Source organism: Aedes aegypti, chromosome 3 (genome assembly GCF_002204515.2).
Source record: "Aedes aegypti strain LVP_AGWG chromosome 3, AaegL5.0 Primary Assembly, whole genome shotgun sequence".
NCBI lineage: Eukaryota > Metazoa > Arthropoda > Insecta > Diptera > Culicidae > Aedes > Aedes aegypti.
In genome coordinates this window covers 315,241,438-315,266,785 of record NC_035109.1, presented here as the reverse complement: position 1 = coordinate 315,266,785, position 25,348 = coordinate 315,241,438, and the positions used below count along the sequence as shown (strand labels likewise).

At 38.4% G+C, this 25,348-nt stretch overlaps 2 protein-coding genes and 1 pseudogene across 3 annotated transcripts in view; all 3 read right to left on the bottom strand.

The window, feature by feature from the left end:
• Positions 1 to 4,092, bottom strand: part of LOC5567359 — a 28,566-nt gene extending 24,474 nt beyond the window's left edge. For both annotated transcript variants that reach the window (XM_021851574.1, XM_001657324.2), the window contains exon 1: positions 3,222 to 4,092. In XM_021851574.1, coding sequence (XP_021707266.1) covers positions 3,222 to 3,813 — 592 coding nt within the window. In that variant the 5' untranslated portion in view covers positions 3,814 to 4,092. The remainder of the gene's footprint in view (positions 1 to 3,221) is intronic.
• Positions 4,093 to 14,097: 10,005 nt separating this feature from the next.
• LOC5575037 (60S ribosomal protein L27) lies at positions 14,098 to 20,724 on the bottom strand. Its single transcript, XM_001661718.2, has 3 exons — positions 20,599 to 20,724; positions 20,030 to 20,251; positions 14,098 to 14,406 (listed from the first exon to the last, which is right to left on the bottom strand). Exons 2-3 carry the CDS (start codon positions 20,246 to 20,248, stop codon positions 14,215 to 14,217), a joined length of 411 nt encoding a protein of 136 aa, XP_001661768.1. The 5' UTR covers positions 20,249 to 20,251; positions 20,599 to 20,724; the 3' UTR covers positions 14,098 to 14,214.
• A 2,741-nt stretch (positions 20,725 to 23,465) lies between these two features.
• LOC110678187 lies at positions 23,466 to 24,375 on the bottom strand (annotated as a pseudogene).
• Positions 24,376 to 25,348: the final 973 nt, after the last annotated feature.

Below are 25,348 nucleotides of genomic sequence, written 5' to 3'. Positions count from 1 at the left end.
AGAGCATGGTTGTAGTAGTTCGTGGCTTCATAGTTCGGAAAATGTTATTTTCGAGGAAATGAGTCTGAACAACACTGGTGAACTCAACTCAATTTTGGCGAAAATGCAGATTTGTTTGTTTGTTTGTTTGTTTATTATATAATTCAACTGACATTCTTTGTCTTATTGAATATTCTAAAACTATGTGAACATCAAATTTATCACATTAATCTCCACCGAGCATCGAAATTACAATCAAAACAACATAACGTTTTATAAAACCTCCTTAGTCACAATTACATAATACATAATATTTATCGACAACAGGAACAATATAGCATATAAACAAAAGCATTACAACATGTAAACAAGAATCATCAAAACATATTAACTTTTATGTTCAAGGTCGCCAAGTTTCGTTTTGCCTATTGATAAATTCTCTGAACCTAACATTGACCGGCCACGTCGAAGCAGTAAGCGCTCGATTTTTCCATTTTCTTTGAACAACCACTTTGAATGATATGAAATCTAACATACTTCGGTTTTTCCATTTTTTGGTTAACTCTATCACAGTTACAGGTTCATTTTCAGGAACGTTTAGTGCGCTGCATACCATGCGATGAATATCCCGCTCCGTAACACTTGGATCGATGTTCGAGAGGTAGATCGCAAAATTACCGTCGCTCACATCAACGTTACTTCCATTCATTCCGTCCGACAGCATGTATGACGAAATCGGTGTTGAGTGCACTATCTTCGGTGGAATAGGGGGGACAACGGGTGCCATTTTCGAAAGAGAGTCCAAAATTTCGCTTACTGCAAGCTTCAGCTGTTTCACTTCTTGCTCTACCGTTTTTGTAATCTCCGTGTTTGCGCTCTCGTCAGCTGGATTGGATTGAGCATCATCTCGCTTTTTACGGAAAACACTCATGCACGCGTCACACATCCAGATAATATTTTGCGTTCGTGCGAGTGTATCGAAATCTCCTTCCTTCAAACCAACGCAATCAGCATGGAAGAAGCAAGCGCAGTCACCTTCGCATACAGTGAAGAAATCAGCGTGACTATCAATACCCTCAGAACATTGCTAGCATTTTCTGTCCTTCGCCATTGCCAAAAAATCACCGAGTCGTAATTAAATTCAATTTACTGTTTTTTCGTGACACTTATACGGAGTTCACAATGTGCAACGAAAAGAACGGATAATCTTACGAAACTTAGAACGGACTGAGCACTTTTCACAATCAAACAACAACAAATATTTCGAACAAAATAAAAGCACCAGCAATAGCTGCGACCAGCGAATTGAGCGAATCACGTCATATTTTATGTAAACATCAGTACAACCAGTGTACTTTGGCGACCTGTAGCTAAAAATTGCGACGTGCTGGAGCATTTCTTAGAATGGCATCAGATTCAGCAACCTCAAAACTACTAGAGACACATAATTTGATCCTTGAGACACGCAAAAATGTCATTTTTGTTACGCTGTGTAATTCATCTAGGATTATTCCAAAAATCTCTGAAATTCTTCCGGTAATTGTCATTAGATCCTTTACAACAAATTCTTATGAAATTTATCAGGAAATCCGACTATACTTCTTTAATGAATCTGTCTGTAGCTGTTCCGTTTAAAAATCTGGGATTCTTCTGCATATCTTTAGATGTTTCCTCCAAAAATTTTTTGGGGATTCTTACAAAAATCCCTCGAAATTTCTTATGCAGATCCATCCAAAATTATTATATTAATCCCTTTGATATTTTTTCAGGAATCCATTAGTAATTCTTCCCTGAATCTCCCTGGGAATTTTTCGAATATTACTCTCAGATTGTTCCAGAAACATCCCTTGGATTACTCCGAGACATCTGGAATTCTCCCAGAAATCCGTCTGAAACTATAATTAAAGAAAACTATTCTTTCGTTCAAATTCTTGGGGTTCTTCCGGAAATTTCTCATTCGTAATACCTTCTGGAATTCTTCCGGAAATCTCTATGGAATACTTCCGAAATTCCTGTTGAAATGCTTACAGATATCTCTCGGGGATTCTTCAGATAATTCCTCTGAAATTGTTGGGGAATCCTCCTGGAACTCTTCCCCAAACCCTTATTCAATTCTTACGAAAATCCTGCTTCATTTTTTTTTTTCAAAAATCTCCCTGGGATCATTTCGAATATCCGTTTGAAATTTCTCCTGAAATCCCTCTTCAATTCTTGCGAAAATTTATCGGGAAGTGATCTTGTTTTTTTGTGCCTATCAATTTCTTCGAAAATCTTCTAAAATTTTTCAGAATTTTCAAAAATTCCCCTTTAAATTTTAATGAAAATTCTTTAAGAAAACTTCCGGGCAGCCCTCTGGGACTCTTAAAAGATACCTCTAAGATTCTTTCGGAAATCTTTCTTTGACTCTCCTCAAGAAAGTTACTCTTTTATAATTCCGCAAATTCCTATTGAAATTCTTTCGTAAATCTTTCTGGAATTCTTTCGAACATCACTCCGGAGCTATTCCGCGAAATTTACAAAAATTCCTGGAAATTTCCTGAAACTACTGGGAAGAACCCAGAGTTATTTCCAGATAAATTTGTAGTAAAGCTAGTAGAATTTTTGGAGGATTCTTAAATATCCAAAAAAAAAAATGCATCAGGATTTTCGTTAGAATCTTCCGCAGTAAAGAAATGTTCGATTTTCAATTTCCAGGATTTTAAAAGAAAAAAATCTCAGGGGGGATTTCTGCAAAAGATGTCCAGAAGAATCACATAAGAATGTCTAGATAATTCGCAGAAGTAATACCGGAAGGGTTCCGTAAAATTGTTCAAGCAGAATTCTGGGGTTTCCACGAGAACTTAGAGAGGTATTAGAAATAATCCCAAGTTTCCAGAACAATCCCAGAGTGGTTTGGAAGAATCCTTGATAAATTTCTGGAATTATTCTTCCAGAAATTTATCATAGTTAGGATAGTTTTCTACAATATTCCTAAAAATATTATGATTTGAATCAATTGAAATTATTCAGATGAATTGTAGCACATCCTTAGTAAAAAAAAGTGCATATCCCCTTAACAGCCCTCATGGAAACGAGCATCATCAAAAATGTCGAATGTTTACAGCACTGGTTCCATATACTGAACATTCATTGTTTTTTACATTCAAATTGGATTTTGATAACCGTTCAGAAGACGGTGCCTTCACGGTAGTCCAATAATGTAATTCCCAGTATGCATGCATCCCATTCCCACCAACACTCACCAAACTCCCTTTTCATGTCCTCCATGTGCCTATCGGGTTCACTCTTCAGCTGCGAATCATACCGCCGAAATTCGTCCTTCCACCGGTCCACAAACTCCGAACACCGCTCCATAATCTGGCGCACCTTCCGACCATTTCCCGTCGCCTTGTAGCACCTCAATAAACACAGATACGTCCCATACGAGAACCGTTCCCCTTCGATTCTCAGACAGATCTCCAGATGCCGGATCGCGTCCTGCATTCGCTCCTTCCGCCTCAACAGTTCCCCCTTCTGGCAGAGAATGGCCTTGGCCAGGGTGTCATCCGCCGGACATCGGTACAAGGCCTGCGTGATGTGGTTCATTGCCTTGTCCAGCTCGTCATTTGCGGCCAGCTGTGCCGTCAAGTTGTGCAACCTGTCCGCCTCTCTTCGGTTCTGCTTCCGGCGAATGAGGGCCTTTTCCTGCAGCAACGAAAGCCACCGAGCCGTTGGAATCTGCTCGAAGTGGTGAAAATTACGCACCACAATCGCAAACTCCTGGAAGATGGTCGTCGTCGGCTCACTGTAATCCGGTCGGCTGAATTCCACCGGGGGAAAGTTGAGGTTTTCCATTGCTCCCGAGCCCCCGGATTCAAATCGGCTCCCAAGTGAATTACTTTCAAGTCACTTTTAACACTACTAGCTGGTCATAACGGTTCCGATTTAGGAGGGAATTGAGGTGGGTATCCTTCGCACTTGCCCTAACAAGAATAATGCTATTTTTCCAATTTTCCCATAGAGTAATAAGTTTAAAAATTCACTGAATTTCACACACGTTTCCAGATAACAAAGCCGTAAACAGTTTGCGGTGCGGATAAAAAACGTCTTTGTTTGACAGATCTTTTGTTTGCTTTTGCGTGATTAGAAGTGGGGATGCTCACTTTTTATTCGACTTTCGAGAAAAAAAATCGAAAGGTCGTATTCAATTTTGAGCCCGCGCTTCACACACTGAATGAAATCATCCGGCTTGAATTTTATGATTCAATTCCAAGGTCGAGACACATATAGGAAATTATATATTACAATGCGGTAAATCCTGGAGAATATCAAGATGAATGTATAAATTATTTATACATTCATCTTGATTTTCTCCAGGATTTACCGTAGAAATTTTGAGGACACCACCCACCCCCTTCAGCGTTATGAAATTTGTGAACAGGCACTTATCTTAATTTTTATTGTTTTCTCCACAGACTTCTTGCATAACTTATGATCACGCCCTAAAAGCCACCGAGTTTGTAGCTCCTTGTTTCTGAATGGCCCAGGATGAAAACTATCACCACTGGGAGATAGAGTAGGATCTTCTCTTCATCGTAGCATTGTTGAGTATTGCGAATCTTTACTTAAATGCGCAGACTGTCCAACAAGTTGCGCGCCGGTGGCCCATGCGCCGAGTTGTGCGCCAGCCAAAAAGTAAATAAAGAAATGTCAAAATACCTCGCCGAGGAAGTGAATCACTTTTAAGGCTCGAGTCCTAAACTGGAGAGCGATCATAATTGTTTTATCGATACAAAACATATGGAATAAAATTGTTCGTGTTCGAATTGCAAGCGATTGAAATCGTATTGACCGACCCACAACTCGGCGCATAATCGATCGGCGCGCTACTTCTTTGGTGGTCTGCGGTTTTGAGAAAAAATTCGCAAAGTGCCCAACTAGTACCAGACCATGGCGCGTAACATTCGAAGTAAAGAGGAAGTGATCGAAATGCTAAAAATTATCGAGAAGCTCAATATACGTTAACGTTTAAATCTATTAGTTTGCTCGGTAACAACAAGCTACACACTCGGTTACCAAAGGCTTTTAGGGCGGGGTGAGATCACAGGTTATGCGAGATTTCTTCAAGAGCTTATTTAAGGACTACGAAATGAATAAAACAAAATTTACCGAGAATGCCGTACCTCAATGTCATCAATAAATCGAATTTCAGATTTTTCAATGATTAACCTTGAAATCATTTCAGAAATTCCACAAAAAATCAGAAATTTCTCAAAAAAAAACTTTTGATTTCTTTATAGGGTTTTCTTCAAGTTTTTCGTTTATGGAGGGATTGGGGGTTTGAAATTTCTTACTCGCCATACAATTTATTTTTTTTATTTTCGTACAAAAAACCTTATCATTTGGGGGAGGGGGCTCCCATTTTATTAGTTACTCAAAAAAAATATTTCAATATTATAGGTTCTAGGTATTTTCTATTGATTTAACAAGTCTTTCAATATTTGTTCAAAATTATATACAGAAACAAGTCATTAAATTTTGAAGATTTATTCAACTTCTCTTTTCATGGGTCATTATCACTTTATATATTTAATTAAGTCATATATTCAGTGCTGAACTCGCCGAGAAAAAAAACACTATTATAAACGTAATAATAGTGACAAGACAAATATTATATGTACTCAAAATATTTTTTATTGGTATCGATTTGATAGACCTCTTATAGCTTATGTGGAAATGTTTCATTTGACAGGTTAATAGCTCGATGCTTCTTACGCTGTAATACTTCTTCTTCTTCTTGGCATTACGTCCTCACTGGGACAAAGCCTTCTTCTCAGCTTAGTGTTCAATGAGTACTTCCACAGTTGTTAAGGCCTTTTGGTGCGTCATCACAAAATGGCTTCTTCCAAAATCATTAACATATTGTTATGATAGTATTGGTATTTGCAACATCGATGAAATATAACTGCTTATCACCTGATTTAATGGATAATTTATGCGAAGAAAAATGCTTCAGGTGGTATTTCAATATTTAATCAACACTTTCAGATACAGCATTATCAATTTAGCGACAATATACATGAGATTTATATTCTCAAAAAAAATCTCCGATTTCATGCCGCATTTCATTGCCTCACACAACTGCACTTGTAAATAGAAGGTGCTTACCTTTTCGACTGTAATTCAGCGGCAAGCATTTGTGGTTTGGATCCCATATTTCGTTCACTACACTTCCACTAAACAAATCTTTTATTCACCTTCCTTAAAAGAACACATTTCCACCGGGATTTCAATATTTATAAAGTTTTATCAACCGCATCACTCAAAACTATTATGGCGATGGTTTTCACTTGTTGCGAATCGACGCCGCCACCGCACACTGAGACATCCCTGTGTTTATAGTCTAAAATATCCAACATTTTTTCTGTTGTATTAATTTTCAGTGCGGAAAGGTTGGGCAAAGCATAGAAACTTGAAACTCATACGTTGTTTGTTTTTCGATTCTCTCAAATTACAGAAACCATCTCTACAAAGCATGAAATCATACCAAGTGTTTATCAATTTGGACCACCCAAAATAATTGAAAAGCTCCACAGTGCGATGCGTCGGGATGCGTCGGGACGCGTCTATCGTGTGTGCACAATCATCGCGATCGTTGAGCGCAGTGATGTCAGAGTTGCTATCGGTAAAATCATAGCATTTAATGTGGATTGATCACAAAAATCATTAAAATTTTATTAAATCAGTGATCTTATGATGGAAAACTATTTGCAAAATGATAAGTTTTTATAATATGCAGCAAATGTTCCGAAAACAAGCATATAACAATTGCTAGAAAAATCTGTCACCAATCACCTGGCAACACCGTCATCTCTTGCAAACATAACCCGTACCGATGCATAACAAAAATATGCGATAAATCCAATAAAAAACAGAGGAATTCCGTTGCCCTTCATTTAATTGTAATGTTTTCTTTTGATATGTACGATTGAACAGTTGATTTTGATTTCCAATACTCGTCAATCTACTAAATTTCCCATGTGTTTACATAAAAATATGCTTAACACAAATGTTATATTTTTTGTTTGTTTGTTTTGAAAATATACATGGAAAGGCGACACTACTACTGTTACATCAATGATGATTCTAATGATTCTTTGAGTTACACGCCGCTTCACCTTAACTGAACGCTGAAATACTTCTTTGTTTGAATCTGACTAAAGAATACGCTCCACAGCAAATGCTCCCATATGGCTTTGCTGGGAAGACTGTAAAGTTTATTTTCCTATGGTTTTAAAACTTTGCTTTTTAGAAAGTGCAATTTCACAATCTTTGTATAACCGAGAACCTAACGATCTAAGATATTTGACCACGAACTCAAGTCTTCGCTACTTTGCTTTAAATAAGGTACCGCGGGGCAAATGGGGTAAGTGAAAATAATTGGTATATTTTACTGGATATGAGAATTAACGGTTTAAACTTATGCGTAAACCTTTGAGGCCATTCAGAACATTATGATAGGTAAGATATTCCTGAGATTTTTCAGCCATTAAGGTATAATAGAGCGAAATATTGTTAAACTGTCAATTTTTAAGTTGTCCCCTCTGACAGTTTTAAACTGCAATAAAAAAAGTTTAATCCTTCGACGAAGCTCTAAAAATAACTAATTTAAAACACTGTCAATTTTCTAATCACGTGGGGCAAGTGAAAAGTTTGTTATTAGAGATTGAAATTGTGTTTTTTCTTCAAATAGCTATAAGTAAACAGGGTTCGCAATTATCATAGAAAAACAGAACGTGCTGATAATTCAAGAAACACTATACTCAAAGCGTTAAAAGCTATAAGAAATCATGCAACTTCTCTAAAAGAGGTTGCCAAACATTACGATATTAATATGTCTACTTCGGACAGTCGATTAATAGAAAGACGTTGATTGAAAAGTTCCAATATAAGAGAACATACGGTAATTCTGTGGAATTTCTATGTGAAGCTAGTTCAAAACATAACAATGCAATGAACAAGGAACAATTGGTAGCTTTTAAGATACTAGTATCTATCCCCATGGGGTATAGGTCTATCCACATAAAACGATTCTAAATACATTACACTGCGGAACACGTTTTTGTCTCCAGCACCAAAATACCGCTATTCACTTATTTAAGGGTTGCTGAATTCATTGCCGTTTTCAGAAATATCATAGCACGTCTAGTTTTTGAGATATTGGCTGTTTAAAATGCGAAAAATTACTATTTCAGCCAACTTGCATGCAAGTTTGCCAGCTTGTAAGGTAATAAATTGGATCAATTTGCCACAGAATTCAAACTTTATGTGTATAACAATACTTATCATCAAAGTTTGTAATACTTTCGATGCGGAAAAGTTATTTTTTGATGGTTTAGAGAATAATTCAGCATCATGATCTTATTGTATCAATCCGATTCAGATCCATGGTCGATGAAGCAATCATTCACCGAAGAGCGGAGAAGCTGTATGTATTTGTTTGGCATTGGTTTCCTACAACACAATCGACGGCGCCGTCATCGTCATCATTTCCCACCGCTATTTCTTGTTTGCGCCGACGGCTGGTGCCGAATGCAACACAGTCGTCACCACCCGTCGTGCAGTGAGTAACTCACACACGAACAAGTGTGGGCGAAACCAGCATTGAAACGGGGGAATATTGAGAGAGAAACAGCGAGAAAGCAAAAAGTCCCAAATACAGCTCAACGTTTCCCCTCCTTCTGTTGTTACATAGGACACATAGACGGAAGGGAAAAAGTGACGGCGTGGCATTGAATGAATCAAATTGTTGTTGTTCGCGAGAGACTTTAACCCGAAGGTCATTCGTCCCTTCTTCAAATGAATCAAAACGAAGCACAGCTGGTGCCTGCGATTATCACACCGCAACAAAATGAGCAGTTCAACTTGAATGTTGAAGCAGTTCAACGCACGTGGATACAAAATGAAATAAAACATGCTTATTGTGTGCTCAAATCAAAATGTCCGATGTTACTATAACTGAAACCAAATGACCGAAATGAATGTCCAATGTAACAATTGTTGAAACAGAACGACCTATGTGATTTATCCTATGTACATATTTTTGGTCAAAACGTCCTATCTGATGTTTTTATAGATTTCAGTGTAATTTCCAAATAAATTGACAAAATTTCATTTCATACGTTGAACTCTATTACACTGCTTCCCTCTACAAGCAACACAGTGGGGAAAAACTGTTTCATTTTGATACAGTTTCAAAATATATTTTCACAACCTTCAAGCTCGATTTACTCGAAATGTGTGAATTGTTAGATAGGTTGTTTTGAAAAGTTACGCGAGAATTGTTGTATTTTGCCATATAGAAGAAACGAAGAATTTTGTATGAAGACTGCAAGCATGTTAAAAAAATCGGTTTAATCGAAATTTAGTCGTGCAATTTCAATCAAATTATGTCTGAAATGAAAGTTCTATTTTGCATGTTTGTTGGATTAGATTACAAAAAAGTTTGATAAATTTTACTTTAAATTTCAGGTAAACATTAATGAAAGTGTTATACAACTTTGGCGACCTGTAGCTAAAAATTTTGACGTGCTGGAACATTTCAAGACCAACAATTGAAAAGGCCTCAAGTCCAAAATGTAAACAAATCGGTTTTCTGCTGATTTCAGTGTATAAGAGCCTATTCCTACTAAAAAATAGTCATTTAAAAATATGCATAAAAGTTGAAAAAATAACATTTTTCTAAAAGGCTCCATCTCATTTTCCGCTAACCAGGATATTCATCGCAAATGCGGCCTTTTCTAAAAAAGGCCTCATTTCTATATCTGACGGAAACCGAGTTGAGGCCTGTTAAACAAACATCAAAATTGCAATGTAGATTGCGAAAAACGTTCCAAATTCACTAAGTAGATGCAGGTTATACTACGGAACGACTGCTCCTTGTATTATTTTACACAGTGGTTGTCTAAACGGCGAACATTATCAAGTTTTCCGTCGGGTTCCGGTAGACTGATGTATTTTGTATCATACTACCAAATAATACCTGTGTCAGCCTGTCTGTACTTCACAACTTATCAACAAAAACACTATTTGGTTTCAATTGCATGAAAAATAACGTTCAATTGCAATATTATTTCAATTGAACCAATATTTCCATACATTTTCTCGACGACGAACTCGCGTACCACATACATAATGTTCATGGATGACGAAGGGTTTAATCAATCACACATTTATACGACCGCACGAATCTTCTCTTGCTGTAGGGATCTCCATGTACTTTACTTCACCACTTAACACTCTTCTACACTTCAAATTTCTTATTTCATCATCAATTTCGAATGATTTTCAAAAGGCCACATCAGAAGATGATGAAAAAACAAGCCACAACTAGAAGGCCTCAACACATTTTAGAGTAAACAAAGGCGTCAACTCACAGGCCTCATCAGCGTCGGCCGGCGTCTATGGGCACAAATGAAAAGGGCTGCACAGCTTTTGGTGAAATAAAAGCCTCATTTCCTTTGACTCGTTTTTTTAGCAGGTTTTTTTGCTAAAATGATAGTAATGAATATTCATAGCTATAAATCAGTTTATCCATCGACTTTCGGGACGATAAAATAACATACAATGCTTAAATTCATAATTTAAATTTGATTTATTGTTTGACAAAACAAGATTGCATTTTTCTCATTGTTTACTTTTTGGAGATGAGGCCTTTTGAATTGTTAGTCTTGATTTCTGAGAATGGCACCAGATTCAGCAACCCCAAATTTACTAGAGACACATAATTTGATCCTTGAGACACGCAAAAATGTCATTTTTGTTACGCTGTGTTATTGAAGGATTCCGTTTGATTTATCCCGAAGTTATCCGACGTCATATCCGACTTTCTTAAAAACAACTCTCGATTACTTTTTCAAATCGACGTAAGTAACTTTCATATGGTTTTGAGAAAATTAATTCAGAAGAATCACATCCTGTCTTATAAAACTGTTTTAAAATTAATCAACTTTTTGAATTTTTTTCGCCGTGTACATCGCTTAAATTTTGCATACATTAAGCTCGCGTTCAAAAACTAGGGAGTTCCTGTTATTTCCCACAAAAAAAATATTACAAAATGATAAGCCGATTTATTCAGTTACTTTCGACGTTTTTCTACCAGTGTAAAATCGGCTCAAGTAGTGTTTTGTTTTGATTCGTGGTTAAGTCACTTTGTCTCTCCATACAGCGGGGCGGCGAAAGTAGTAGTTAGGTTGCGAAAGTTGAGAATCTTACTTTCGTCGTTCTGTAAATCCGGAAATTAAACGTTTTAAAAGTGAAAAATCGAGTTGGTTCAGAGCGCAACGTGTAGAATTTCGTCTGCGAAACACGTAGAATCGATAACGTAAGTTTGTATACTTTTTTGACTTGAGTCTGTTAGAATAAGTTTTCGAGAACTAACGAGCAGTGGAAATTCTACAGAGCAGAAATGCAATTGCTGTCCCATGATGTTAGAACTGACATTGTTACTGACATCTATAAGTAAAACACACGACCTTGGCGTGTAGATTTTTCTCAGTGTAGGTTGTCATGAGAAACAAACATGAATGTCTAAATAGGCCAGGAGAAGTGGATGAACTTGTCATTCATTTTTCTGTCAAATCTCATACAAAATCTACTTTTTCTTTGACAGAAATTCACTCTAGGTGAACCACTTCCCCTGGCCTATATTAAATCATGAAAACCAACTGATTTGCTTATTGAATTCGAAATGTAGTGGCTTTAGATAGTCATGTGTGATAGAACATGAATGTCATGAGACTGAAAAAAGAAATTTGATAGAAGAAATCTTGCTCCCCAAAATATGGATTCGAGGCTGCTCTGCTTGACGCAAGCTCACTTGAATGTTTTTTTTTTCAAACAAGTGAGTCAGCAACAAGCGGGGCGCCGCAAATCCATAATTTGGGAAGCCCGGGATTAGCATATATCATTTTATTCGAAGCTGAAAGCTGAGAAAATCTGTTAGTGGAATCCGATTTTTCTCTAACACCATACATTATATCCAACGCTGGAAGTAATGCATTTTGTTTATAGAGAATTAGAATGAACTCCTCATATTCACTCGGACATCTTCACTAATAGAAAGAAAAAAGAATCCGCAAATTTTCCTCTAACACTTTCAGCTTCCGAATTTGCCTCTTCTCTTTGGAACATGATGATGACTGTCGTTCGATACGAGGTTCATCCGCAATTTAGTTCGCTATGGGTTGATCACTAATAATTTAGAAATTTGGAACACGGAAATCGACAGCAAGCTCATCGATTTCAAATCGACCAACTTGAACATGATGATCATGACACAAGATAATCATAAGTTAAACATACTGAATCCGTGTTGGGTGATGATCCATAGCAGCCATAGGTTGACGCATACGAATTTGAAATGGAAAGCGTTAGGAATTTATGTGGAAAACTTTGGAATTCATGTTATCGGTTGATGAATCAGTCCATGAAGCAAAACTAAAGAATTTAATGTGTAATACACACGAAGTTTGTAAGAAAATCACAACAAATCGACATAGACGTTCATGAATCGATCCATAATTTTAAACACACGGATCAAGCGTGTGGATTTTTTTCAGTGTAATGTTGATACACATGTTATTATACCGTGAAGTCAATGACGAAATCCATATGACTACCACACTCAAGTCATGTGGTTTTCCTCATTGCGCAAATCTATAAGTAAAACACACGACCTTGGCGTGTAGATTTTTCTCAGTGTATAGTTATAACACAGACAAACAGACGTCACACTCTCACCGATGTCCATCGACCACCTTTTAAACGGCCAATTCAAATATATGGTAGATGGCCAATCCACCACCCGCAGCGCTCACATCATTTATGTTCGCGTTTGACGTTTACACACTACCGCCATCTGTCGGTCCATCGGCCAAATACACCGATTTTAGCATTGGGCGCACATGTCTTCGTGACTATGATTTTGATCGCGGTTTGTTCTAAGTGTTACGTCTGTTTGTCTGTGGTTATAATGTTGTCGAATCATTTCAACAAACATAACTGAACAGAAGAAAATTCAAGTGACAAGAATAAAGTTTTCTTTGTTTACATGTTACTTATGTTATTCACAGACAAACAGACGTAACACTTAGAACAAATCCTGATCAAAATCATAGTCACGATGACATGTACGCCCAATGCTAAAATCGGTGTGTTTGGCCGATGGACCAACAGATGGCGGTAGTGTGTAAACGTCAAACGCGAACAAAAACGATGCGAGCGCTGCGGGTGGTGGATTGGCCACCTACCATATATTTGAATCGGCCGTTAAAAAGGTGGTCGATGGACATCGGTGAGAGTGTGACGTCTGTTTGTCTGTGTGTTATTGTTCATTGGAAAGCCTTTGAGTTAATGATAATCGTAAATATAACTGTTAGTTTTTGAATTTATTGTTCAAAATAATAAACAAACAATAAACAAAAGTAAGGAGGCATTTTTCAAAAACTTTTTCTGTATTTTTTCTTGAATTTCACATAAAAATCAATTTTATAAACGATAGAGAGATAAGACGAGACCGAGCTATCTTACCCTACTCCTTTTTGTAGATTGATCCTTTTACCCCTCTCTTTCACATTAGCTCCAGACAGGCTTGATAGAAACTCATCTGCGTGCAAAGATGAGGCGCTTTCGCCGTTTTTCTAGGGGCTTTCCTTAGCCGAGTGGTTAGAGTTCACGGCTACAAAGCAAAGCCATGATGAAGGTGTCTGGGTTCGATTCCCGGTCGGTACAGGATCTTTTCATAATGGAAATTTCCTCGACTTCCCTGGGCATAGAGTATCATCGTACCTGCCACACGATACCTATACGAATGCAAAAATGGCATCTTTGGCAAAGAAAGCTCTCAGTTAATAAATGTGAAAGTACTCATTGAAAACTGCTGAGAAGCAGGTTCTGTCCCAGTGAGGACGAAATTCCAAGAAGAAGAAGAATTATTCGAGTCTCAGAATAAGCCCCAGACAAATACCCTGGAACTTCCCCTTAGCGTTCTCTGTCGAATCCACCAGCTCCTCCATATCCTCGTTCTCCAACGAATTGCGGAATTTTTCTTTCGACACAGAATTCAGACACTAGTCCAACTTCAGGCATTTCCATTCTCATTTTCGTTTTTTTTTTTATTACACAGCACTCTCCCTCCTCTTCAGAAACTCACTCTTTCTTAACGATTAAAAAGGAAACCAAGTGGTAACATTCTCCTTAGAATCGCAGCTTCTGGAAGAACCACTTGTTCTTGCCGGACTTGTGACGTTCCTCGAACTTGACGCGGACCTGGAAGCGGGCCTTCTTGCGCTTGACTGGATCCTTCAGGTCCTTGGCGGAATATTTCGTGTCCAGGCTGACGTCCGGAACGCTGTACCGAGTGGGCATCAGGTGGTTGTAGTTCAGCATCTGCCGCGGGAAGAGAAGATAGGATAAATTTGCGATTAGAAAGTAGTTCTGTGTTGGACAATTCGGGACTAGAAGCGACTGTCTTAAAAAGAAGGAAACATTATGCCTAAAAAGAGACCACGCAGGAATCAGAAAATAAAAGCTCCCATAAGAATGTTTCAGAGAATCCGACATTTCTTCATAGAGATATTTCAAATTTTTTTTTTTCTTTCAATAGGAAGGAAAACGTCTTCAAGAATTCCAGTAGTAATTTCTAGAGAAATGGCTCCACCTTGGGCTCCAATGCCATTAGGGTAGACTTAAAAAATGTCTAAGATTTTAATTTGAAGTTTCTTAGAGGATACCTTTAGGAATTATTCTAGAGAAGATTCCATCAGGAAGTCCTCACGGAATTTTCCACAACGATAGTTTTTTAGAATATATTAGAGTGATTCCTTGAAAGGATCACTGTGAGAACTCCTGGACTCCTGGGAAAGCTTTGGTGGATCTTCCAGATATATCACTAAGATAATCAATGACATTATAATAATTCGAATCACTGAAAAATATTCAGCAGGATTTTCTGGAATAGATAACGGCATCCGTTATTGAAAAAAAAAGTGTAGGAATGATCGTAAGTATCACAGGAACAATTTTTGGAGTACTTGCTGGAGTGAAACCATAAATTTATGGAGAATCTATGAAGATTTTGGGAATTATTTAGAAGAACTGTAAGACCTGGATGAAATGTTGTATAAATGCATAGGGTGATCTCTGAAGGAATCTCTGGTCGAATTTATTGAGGGCTTCCTGGAAGATTTTCTGGAATAAGCCCTAGAGGATTCCTGGAAGAAGGTGTGGAATAATTCTCAGAATTAACCATACGGAATGTATATGAAAATAGCTGGAAAAATCGGCGTAAAAATTCCTGCAGGACAGGAATTTCTAAAATTTTCAAATGAATTTTCTCAATGAATGTGGTATACACCTATTAGGATTTTCTTGGAAAAACTCTTGTGGGATGTTCTGCTGGAGCAACTACTGAAGAAATCTGTGACACAATTAGTGGAAAAATTTCAGGAGCAATCCTGGAATAGCCTCTGAAAGCATTTTCAGAGCAATCCTTCTGCAAACGGAGGTAGTTGCGTTGGTTTCGTGGAGAAAATTCTGAAAAAGCCTTGTAAGCATCTCTTTGAAAATCTGCAGAGGAATTTCCTGGAATATTTGGTAGAGAACTTCTGAAAGAGGGAACTTCTGCCTGGAGGGGGCTCTGAAACTATTCCGGAAGATATCACAGATCATCGGAAAAAAATCACTATTCATACCTGTTTTGTTTTTCTATTAGAGGACTTTTATTAAAAATAGAGACATTCTAAGAGACTTACCATAAAATAGTGATCTGCTACCAGCCCAAGGAATATCGAAGCTATACACAGGGCTGGTAGCCAGTGCTGTTACATGTCATGTGAATTTCACAATAATAATTAATAATAATTGAATATTGCTAATATCTTTTACCCCATGCAAAATGTAATTAAAAATGTGTTTCTCGGTGTTCATTTCCTATTTATTATCCCTTAAAAATGTGTAGCAGGATTTTCTTAATTATCTACACTCAGGCAAAAATACTATGAATATTCATCATTTCCCCTTATGTTTATTTGCCACAAGAAATCGGTAAGTATTTCATTGATTCACCTTATGAATTAATCTGAATAACGCCAGTGTGGTGTCTTGCTGATTTCATAAAACAGCATTATGAACATTGAAATAAAAATAATGAATTTCTTATATCAGCAATATAAACTACATTGCTTTTTATGACACAAATTATTATTTCATTATTAGTTTTTATTTTCAGTTGACAATAAATTTCATTCAGAGTATTTACAGAAATAGCAATGCTTTCACCTACTCATTATTAGGTGAAATTTATTTTGATGTTGAGCAAACGTGTGGAAATTAAATTTCCAACTATTTTACCGTGTTGCGAGCATCACAATAAAACGCAGCAAAGTAGTATTGCACATCGAGCTCCTATTTTACGTTGGTCAAGCCTAATGCCAAAAAGATATTGAACAAATTGGCAATGGCATTACAATATTTTGATGACGTCAACTCGACCATTACTCTCCGTTTATTAAAATCTACATTTCCATTTTCTTTTTCCAATTATTTGGATCCCCGCGATTGTATATTGCCGAACTTCCTTTCTGGACTTCTGAAAAATTTGACGCAATATGTTGGATCTCAACGATGGCGGTGATTTCGTGCTACAAATTTTCATATTAACAACCTTATGAGTTTTTCACATTAGTGACAGCTATGTGAATCGTAAGGCGGCCTAATGAAATTGATATATGGTAATGATGTGAAACATACTTCGCACTTACGGTTTTCATCGAACTAATATGAAATCCATAATAGCCTTATGAAATAAGGTATCACTAAGAAAATGATTCATGACGGCAATGGAAATCATAAGGCATGCAATGAAATTTGTAAATGTTCAATATATTTAATAATTTTTCCAATTATGGCTATCATTTCAACGGTATAAAATCCATATTAGCCTTCTGAAATAGGTTTTTATAGATTTTTCAATGCTTCATAAGGGAAAATTTATGAAATTCGTTAATTAATTTGCCTGAGTGTACAACTTGGATTCGGTACTACAAGATGGCAACATAGACAGTCATCTCTCATAGAAAAGTATTGTATTGATTAGCATTCCAGTACGACCTTCGGAAGATAAAGACTATTTAAAACCAAACACTTGATTCATATTTTGAAATTTATTCATATAGTATAACACATCACGTTTCAGACTAGTAGCATAAACGACTAAAATACTAGAGAATACATGACGTACAATGACGAGGCACTTCAGATAGTTCATGTTCGCGTATAGATGGAAGTACATTTCATGTTTTTCACTTCAATAACCTTCATTCCATTCGTTGCGTTGCGTTGCGTTGCGTGGTAACGGAGTATTTCGTAGATTGCATACTGAAAACTGTCATGTTAGTTACTTTACCACTCTTATTCCAATTGCTCATGGAGAACTATTTTGGATGGAATAGCTATCCAATCGGAATCAATAACCTTCATTCCATTCGGGAAAAAAAGATCTCCCTATCGCTATCGTTTGATATACGACCGCATTCTGTATAATTAACATTTTCTGTCTATCATTGTCAAAAGATGCTTGGAGATGACATCTGTGCTACAATTTGTCAACATAGACTACTACAACATAGCTCTGTATGTTATTTCCAAGAAATGCATTAATTAATAACATATATTTTCATGTCGCTTCTCCATGCGTAAACAAGAATCCGATTGCTCAGAACTAAAGGATGACTATACAAACATGACTACGGGAGGGAAACTGAAGCAAAACCAATTTATTAAAACTACTTCTGCACAATATTCATCCAAAATAGTGTTAAAGCGCCGTCTAAATATTGGCAAAAAAGAGGTAAAAATTTGCACTACGGGGTCCAGCACAGACAACGAAGCTGTCATACAGCTCCAGCTGAGTACACCATAAAAAAAAAAAAAAAAATGTGTAGCAGGATTTTCTGGAAAAATGCTGCAGTGTTAATTAGTATGGAACCTTTAATAAACCTTTATAGATTCCATGTTACTTTTTTTAGAGATATTCGGAAGAACTGTAGTTGTAATTCTCTGATGTAATTCTGGAGAAATTTCTAAAAACAAAACTAGAGCAACTCAATGTAACACTGGGTCGAATTTTAAGAATTTTTCGAAGAGTTCCTAATAGATTTTTTCGAGTAACCCTTCCAGGATTTTTTGAACAAACTCTTTGGAGTTACCGTGAAAGAAAGACGTAGAAATTATCGGGTTTCTTGGAATAAAATCCACCAACATTTTTTCAAAAACTCTATTTCCAGAGTTGCGGATTTTATTGAAAAAAAATGTGAAATTCTTTGCATGATCTCCTAGAGCATCGTTTCCCAAACTTGGGTTTGCGCGACCCTCCAACGTCCTCGTCACGAGGCGCTGACAGGCTAGGGGGTCGCGAAAGCTTCTTCTTTTTGGCGTTACGTCCCGACTAGGACAAAGCCTGCTTCTCAGCTTAGTGTTCTTATGAGCACTTCCACAGTTATTAACTGAGAGCTTTCTTTGCCGAATGACCAGTTTTGCATGTGTATATCGTGTGGCAGGTACGAAGATACTCTATGCCCTGGGAATCGAGAAAATTTCCTTTTACGAAAAGATCCTCGACCAGCGGGATTCGAACCCACAACCCTCAGCATGGTCATGCTGAATAGCTGCGCGTTCACCGCTAGGGCTATCTGACCCCTGCGTCGCGAAAGCTAAGTTTGGGAATCGATGTCCTAGAGTAAAAACTGGAAAATTCGGTTGAAGGATTAGTGGAAAAATATCTTGAGGAAGTCCTGAGATACCATTTGGAAAAAATCGAAGCAATCCATGAGTAAATTACTAAAGGAGTGCTCGAGAATTTCCTGGAGCAAATTCTGGTGAAACTTCTCAAGATATTTTTTGAAAACCCGCTGGAAAAATATCTGGGAGAATTGGTATAGATATTACGGTTCTTTCGAAAATTTTCCGTTCTGCGGTAGCCGCCAAGTTCTACCGCAGCTGTCAAAGTTCTACCGCAGGCTTGAAAATCATTCTATCATTGAACGAAGCCATCTAATCGAAGTGTGCTAGTAGAGTGCAAAGCTTAGGAAAACAGCAGAAAACAACAGTCATAAGCGTGGTTTCCAAGGTATCATCGCAGCCGATCGATGATGCTTTGTGCAAATCAGTAATACGACTGCTGCGGTAGCTTTCTGTTCAACCGTAGAACGGAAAGTTATCTCTAAAATTGCAATATCTCTAAAAGAATTTCTGGAGATCCCTACAGGAATCACTAAAAGTGTTCCAGATGAAATCTCTGGAGAAACTACTAGGAAAATTACTGAAGAAATGTTTGAAGAATTATTTGGAAAGTTCCGTAACAATCTCTGAAGATTTCTATGGAGCCTGCATAATTTTACGTCAGGATTCATTGCAAGCGAGGTATGGAAAATCAAAAATATACTTTCTTGAGATTTGCATTAAAATAGAAACCAAGTCTCTAAAAAGAGACCTGATTCCAGATTACTTTCCCAAAATCAGTCATCCTGTTAATTTCGACTAATTTTAAAAATCGCTCATGAAGATATGTAAATCCATGAGTGATCAAATATTATTCATGAAATTCAATCATGTCTTGTAAAGTCGATACAATTTCAGATCTTCACTGTTCAACTCAAGGAGCGTTTGGATAGCGATCAACATTAAATGAATAGTAAATAAATTCAGAAAATAGAGACCAAAAAATGACACGCTACCAGCCCTGGTGGTATTACCAGTAATACACAAGAAACGTAGGAAACGTCTGGTCGGATTAGATTTTGTTCCTTGATTTTGGTCACTTTTTCGTGTTTTCTCCCTGAGATCTCTAGTTTCTATTTTCAACACTTGGTCGCTACCAGCCCTGTATATACGGGGCTAACATAAACATAAATCAGGCATCAAGGAAAAAGGCATTCTGTAACTGTCCTAAGAAGACTGAAACCGTGGCATTGAAGCAGAAAACTCCCTAGGGAACTATGGCACCGGAACTCACCTTGATGAACGGCTTTATCTTGGAGCGCTTGTGCAGGCGGGTCTTGTTCATGCGACGCGTCACTCGCCGGGGGTAGCGATCGATGCCGGCAACGAGAGCATGTCCGAACTGCTTATCGGAGGTTCCATCGTCGAACGTCTTGAGGATGATGGCCTTGCGGCCAGCGTACCGTCCACCGAGGACGAGCACGACCTTTCCTGTTTTCATAATCTTGCCCATGATCTGGAAAATAACACAAAAAAAACGTTAGTTTCACGATTCTCAACTAAGGAATCACACCGAACGGCCCGGAAATGCACGGAACTCCCACGGGAAGGGCATCCAGATTGCACACCGTAATCCGAAAGTTCCGCGGCAATGTTTGTTTGAGTTGTCAAAACGTCAGATCCAACGACCACAACTTTTGCTTCAAACATCGCCCCAGAAACAACACTTTTTCCACCGAATGGACACCGTTTCGCTCTTGAATCCACTCCCAGTTCACAACCCAATCACCGCAGCTCAATTTCGTACATTTTCCGGCCGTCAATCACACAATCGAAACAGAATTTCGACGAAAATTTACTCACTCAGTGAAATGTGTTCACTTTCGATCCCAATGGCCGACCGGAAAAAGAACTGAAACGGGACGGAGCGAGTTGACGTTTCGAAAAGATGTGTCAAACGTGACAACTGGTATAAAACGAGGTGAGCTCGAAATTTTCGAGAACGCCAACCCACGTGGTGGTTTATGAATGGTTGGCGTAGGAAAAAAGGCTGAAATGCAAAGGACGAAATTTGATAATTTTTCACTTAATTTATAATTACGCCCAAGTGTGTAGCATTATTTAACGCAAGGTCAGAATTTAAAAAAGCTTGGATTTTTACTTTTTCATGGAGGCGAATGTTCCAAATTTGCTATTATCGGTATGTATGCTGTTCCGCTCCTAGGCGAACGACACTAATCAATTTCGTTTTAATTTTCGTGCGATACGAACCTATTTCTTTTGATTTTCCAAGTTATCTCCAGATTAAATCCATTTTATCGGATTTTACACATTCTATCAATTGTGAAGGTTTTTAATAGTTTTTACTAATTTTGTATTTTCTGCAGAGCAATTTTCACAGTAAAATGATTATAATCGACAAAATCATAAATTATCCCAAAAATCTCATTTAATGAGCTTTATCCGATTGAAAATCGCCCAATATCGAAATTTTTGCTTTGTCTGTGTCGGTGTATTCCAAGGGGTTGGTCACTCTACATAGACTGATGCAAATTTTGAAGTTTTTGCTCCCCTATGCTAAAACGGTGTCAATTATGATGAAAATCATTCTCCCAAAATTTGAAGTGATTTGGAAGAAATTTGGTTGTGCACACGCCATTTGAAGTTTATATTGAAATTACTATGGAAAAGCCAAAACTTTTGCGTTCAGTCCTCTATCCGCTCGTCATAATAATATACGAAACAGCGAACACACTCTTCCCATGTGAAATCTTCCCAGCTACAACTTTGCCGAAGACCATATTTTGTTGGGACGTAAGGATAATTTGTTATTCTTGATTCCAAAGTCTAAACCATGCTGAGATGATCATTCAACTTCTTTCAGAGCAACACTGCTTTTTTGCTGTAGAACATAGTAGCCTGGATTACTTTGATCTATACTTCCCGCCAGGAGCACCACTGTTGCCTGTCGAACAGTTGGTGAAGCATGCTACATGCAAACCAACTTTATGATGATGAATAACAATTTATCCTGAGGTCCAATCAAAAAGTGGTGTTCGGCAAAGTTGTAGCCCCGAGATGAACTAGCCTAGGGCTAAAAATCTCGTTAATAAAGTCAAACCAACCAACCAAAGTTGTAGCTGGAAGAATTTCACATGAGAAGAGTTTGTTCAGTTTTCCATAAAATATTATGACGAAGAGATATAGGGCTGAACACAAAAGGTTGGCGTTTTCCATAGTAATCTCCATATAAACTTCAAATGGCGTGTGCACAGTCAAATTTCTTTCAAACCATTTCAAATTTTGGGAGGATGCTTTTTACCATAATTTAAATGATTTAAGCATAGGGGAGCAAACATTTCGAAATTTGCATCACTCTACTCTACACACTTCGTCGGCGCATATTTTTTTCATGCTGTGCCTTTAAAGCGCCAAAGTGCGCCAAGCGTGCCAAGCTTGCTGTTATTCCAAATGCTATAACAATCCTATGAACTGAAATTACAGGAAAACATTCTCAGCAAACATTGACATCAGCAATTTTCTTTTTGTTTGCATCTCATTCCGCAAATTTCAGAAGTCTTAGGTAGAGTCAAGATCCCTTGGGTAGGATTGCACGGTATTACTTCGGAGTATCATCCGTTTTCGCTTCACAAGGAAATACTTTTTATTAGGCGACGGCATTCCGGGATACGTTTTATGTAGAATATTACGGGAAGGCCAAATCACTTGTGTGACACATATGTTACTTTAATGGGAAGGTTTGGGAAAGGCCCTGTTGTTTTGGGCCGATAATGAAATATGGAGCATTAACGGTTATATACGGGTTTAGATAAATATATGTACGGGAGGTGTGGTGGAAAGGAAGGAGTGTATGGGGAGCTGTGAGTAAATAATTGAATAATATCTCCTTGATGAACGCAATGAGACATAAGTTCTGTTGGACCACTGAAAACCGCTGGATACATGGCGACGTTGAGTTAAAATTCTCAGAGAGGCAAACGAGGACATTCCCGTAGATTGATGGTTATATTTGGACGTTCGCCAAACTATTTTGAGTTTTTACTCATTCTACTTCAGTCATTCCCAAAACATTTTTTACTCCAACTTAGGGTTTCAATGAGTTTTACTAAAAGAGAGATAAAGACTATAGTGGAAAAGTGCAACTGGTTTATCTTTTGTTCTCGTCCTAAAACAATTTTTTCACGTTTTAGCCCGCCTATCTCTGTCAGCAAAAGATGTTTCAATTGCGTCGCCTGCAGTATTCTTCTTCTATAGTTTACTTAATCTATTGGATCGACGTTACAGGATCTGAAATAACGAAAAAATGATAAATGGGAAATATAACACAATTAGGATAAGTAAGATTTTCCTGCGCAAACCAGTATGTTTTCCATTATTTGACGGGAAGCAAACAACAAAGAAATATCAATGGTTGCTAAGAACAAAATTTCAATTCACTGTGATTTTTATAGCGACCTGTTATGGAAAACTATTTTTTTATGGAAGTGCGCCTGAGTGTGCCTAAACAGCGCCTGGCACATTGTGTAGAGTGACCACCCCCTTGGTGTATTCGCATCAATCAGGATTGTTTCTACCATTACTGGCAACTTATTCCGCTAACCTCAGTGGCGAACGTCCAGAACAACTCTCAAAAAATCATCATTGATAAGGAAACACATTCGGAGTATGCTTGAGACTCTGGTTTAAAAGCTATTTTTTCGATGGCACATCTATTCCGTTAGCTTAAGCGGGGGCGGGAGCGGTGCTGTTGCTGGTGCTAGCAGGGCAGAATGATCTTCCACGGCCTGCTGTTGCCGTTTGTCGTTCAGGATGCTGATGTACTGGGTCAGGCGAAGGACGGCAATTAACGTGACGACGTACTCCTTGACATCTCCCTTGTGGAGTGATTTCACCTGCTTGGACACGGTGTGGTAGAGACTGTGGGCAACTTTATTGGAGAGGCTTCCTACGGTGTGCAGAGCTGGATCTTCCTTAACCGAAATGAGAGCGTTATCATCTTCATCGTCACCTTCGCACTTCGGGAAGTAGTAGTCCAGTAGACGCTCGGCCAGCTAAGCGGCGGTGTCAACGCCGTTCACGGCGATGCTTCCGTTCTGGGAGGCCAGTACTTAGTTGGATTTCTTCCAGAAGAGTTCTTTCAGTGCGACGGCCTTCTGCTGGGAGGCCTGTCGCAGTTCGCACACCTTCTCGATGTAGCGTTTGACCATGCCGAGGACCTTGGACTTTGAATGGTTGTAGGTCTCCTACGGATGTTCCTTGATGATCGGTGCGCTCACGTCGAGGCGGTCGATGCCCTTGGCCAGGGTTTGGTCGACCAGCTAGAGCGGGCGGTCAAACTTGTGCACCAGCGGGGCGGAGATGCTGACCACATCCTCGGCCGTTTCAAAGGCTCAGCTCAGAAGGGGATTGTTGTCTTTCACGCGTCCATAGAAATTTTGTGTTTGCTGCCAAGTAACGTCCACAGCGGGCAGTTTGAGCATACGGTCCCACGATTCCAGATGAGGCAACAGGCTCGACTGATCGTCTCTGGTCGAGCAGAGAACCCTGCACTTTAGCAGACATGGTTCTTCTATTTCGTTTCTAAAAAAAAACTCACTTCACACAATCAGTTGGACACATCAATTTAAGTAATTTGTAGTCACTGATGTTTTCTTCGGTTTTCTGCGAGAAAAAAAAAACAAGGAGAAAGATATATTTTGCTTTTTTTTTCACGCACACGATGACAGTTCCTTACGAGGTTTCCGTTGGTGCGAGTGCTTTGTAGAATCTCTTTTTGCTTCGTAATCGCGAAATAAAATGAAACCGAAACAAAATTAACACTAAAATTTGACAACTCGAATGTCGGGCCCAATGTTAAGGCCCAAACGTAATGCTAGCGAAACGGCAACGGAAAGCGGAACCGGTTTGCCAGTATGAACTATAACATGCTTGTCGATTCAGTGCTGGTTCACTTTCCTTCATTGACAGCTCAATCGAGTTGGTGTGATTCATGCTGGTGAACCCGTTCCGCTTTCCGTTGCCGTTCCGCTGTCATTGCGTTTGGAGCTTTAGGGGTGCCCATCGATTTTTGTCGATTCGATGAATTATCTCAGATTTTATCCGATTTTTTCGGATTTCATCGATTTTTTATGATTTATTAACCCTTTATTTATTTTGTTGGAAATTTGACTCATATGAAAATTTTGTGCAGTTCGGCTCAAGGCCCAAACGCAATGATAGAGGAACGGCGACGGAAAGCGGTACCGGTTCGCCAGCATAAATCACACCATCTCAACTGAGCTGTCAACGTACGGAAGTGAACCAATACTGAGTCGACAAGCATGTTATAGTTCACGCTGGTGAACCGGTTCCGTTTTCCGTTGCCGTTCCGCTATCATTGCGTTTAAGCCTTCCCTTTTGGCCTAAAATGAAGATAGCCTGCCAGTGTCGTGCTCCTAGGCCGTGTGCATCATAGCCGAGATGAAGCCCATCGGGCTCATCATCAAGGAAGATGTTCAATGTTTCAACCAAAGGGGTACCAGAGGAGTCCACGACACGTGTAAAGAGGAAACGCTCAGAAGCTGGCATTCTAAAAGAATTGCTCAAGTACAGT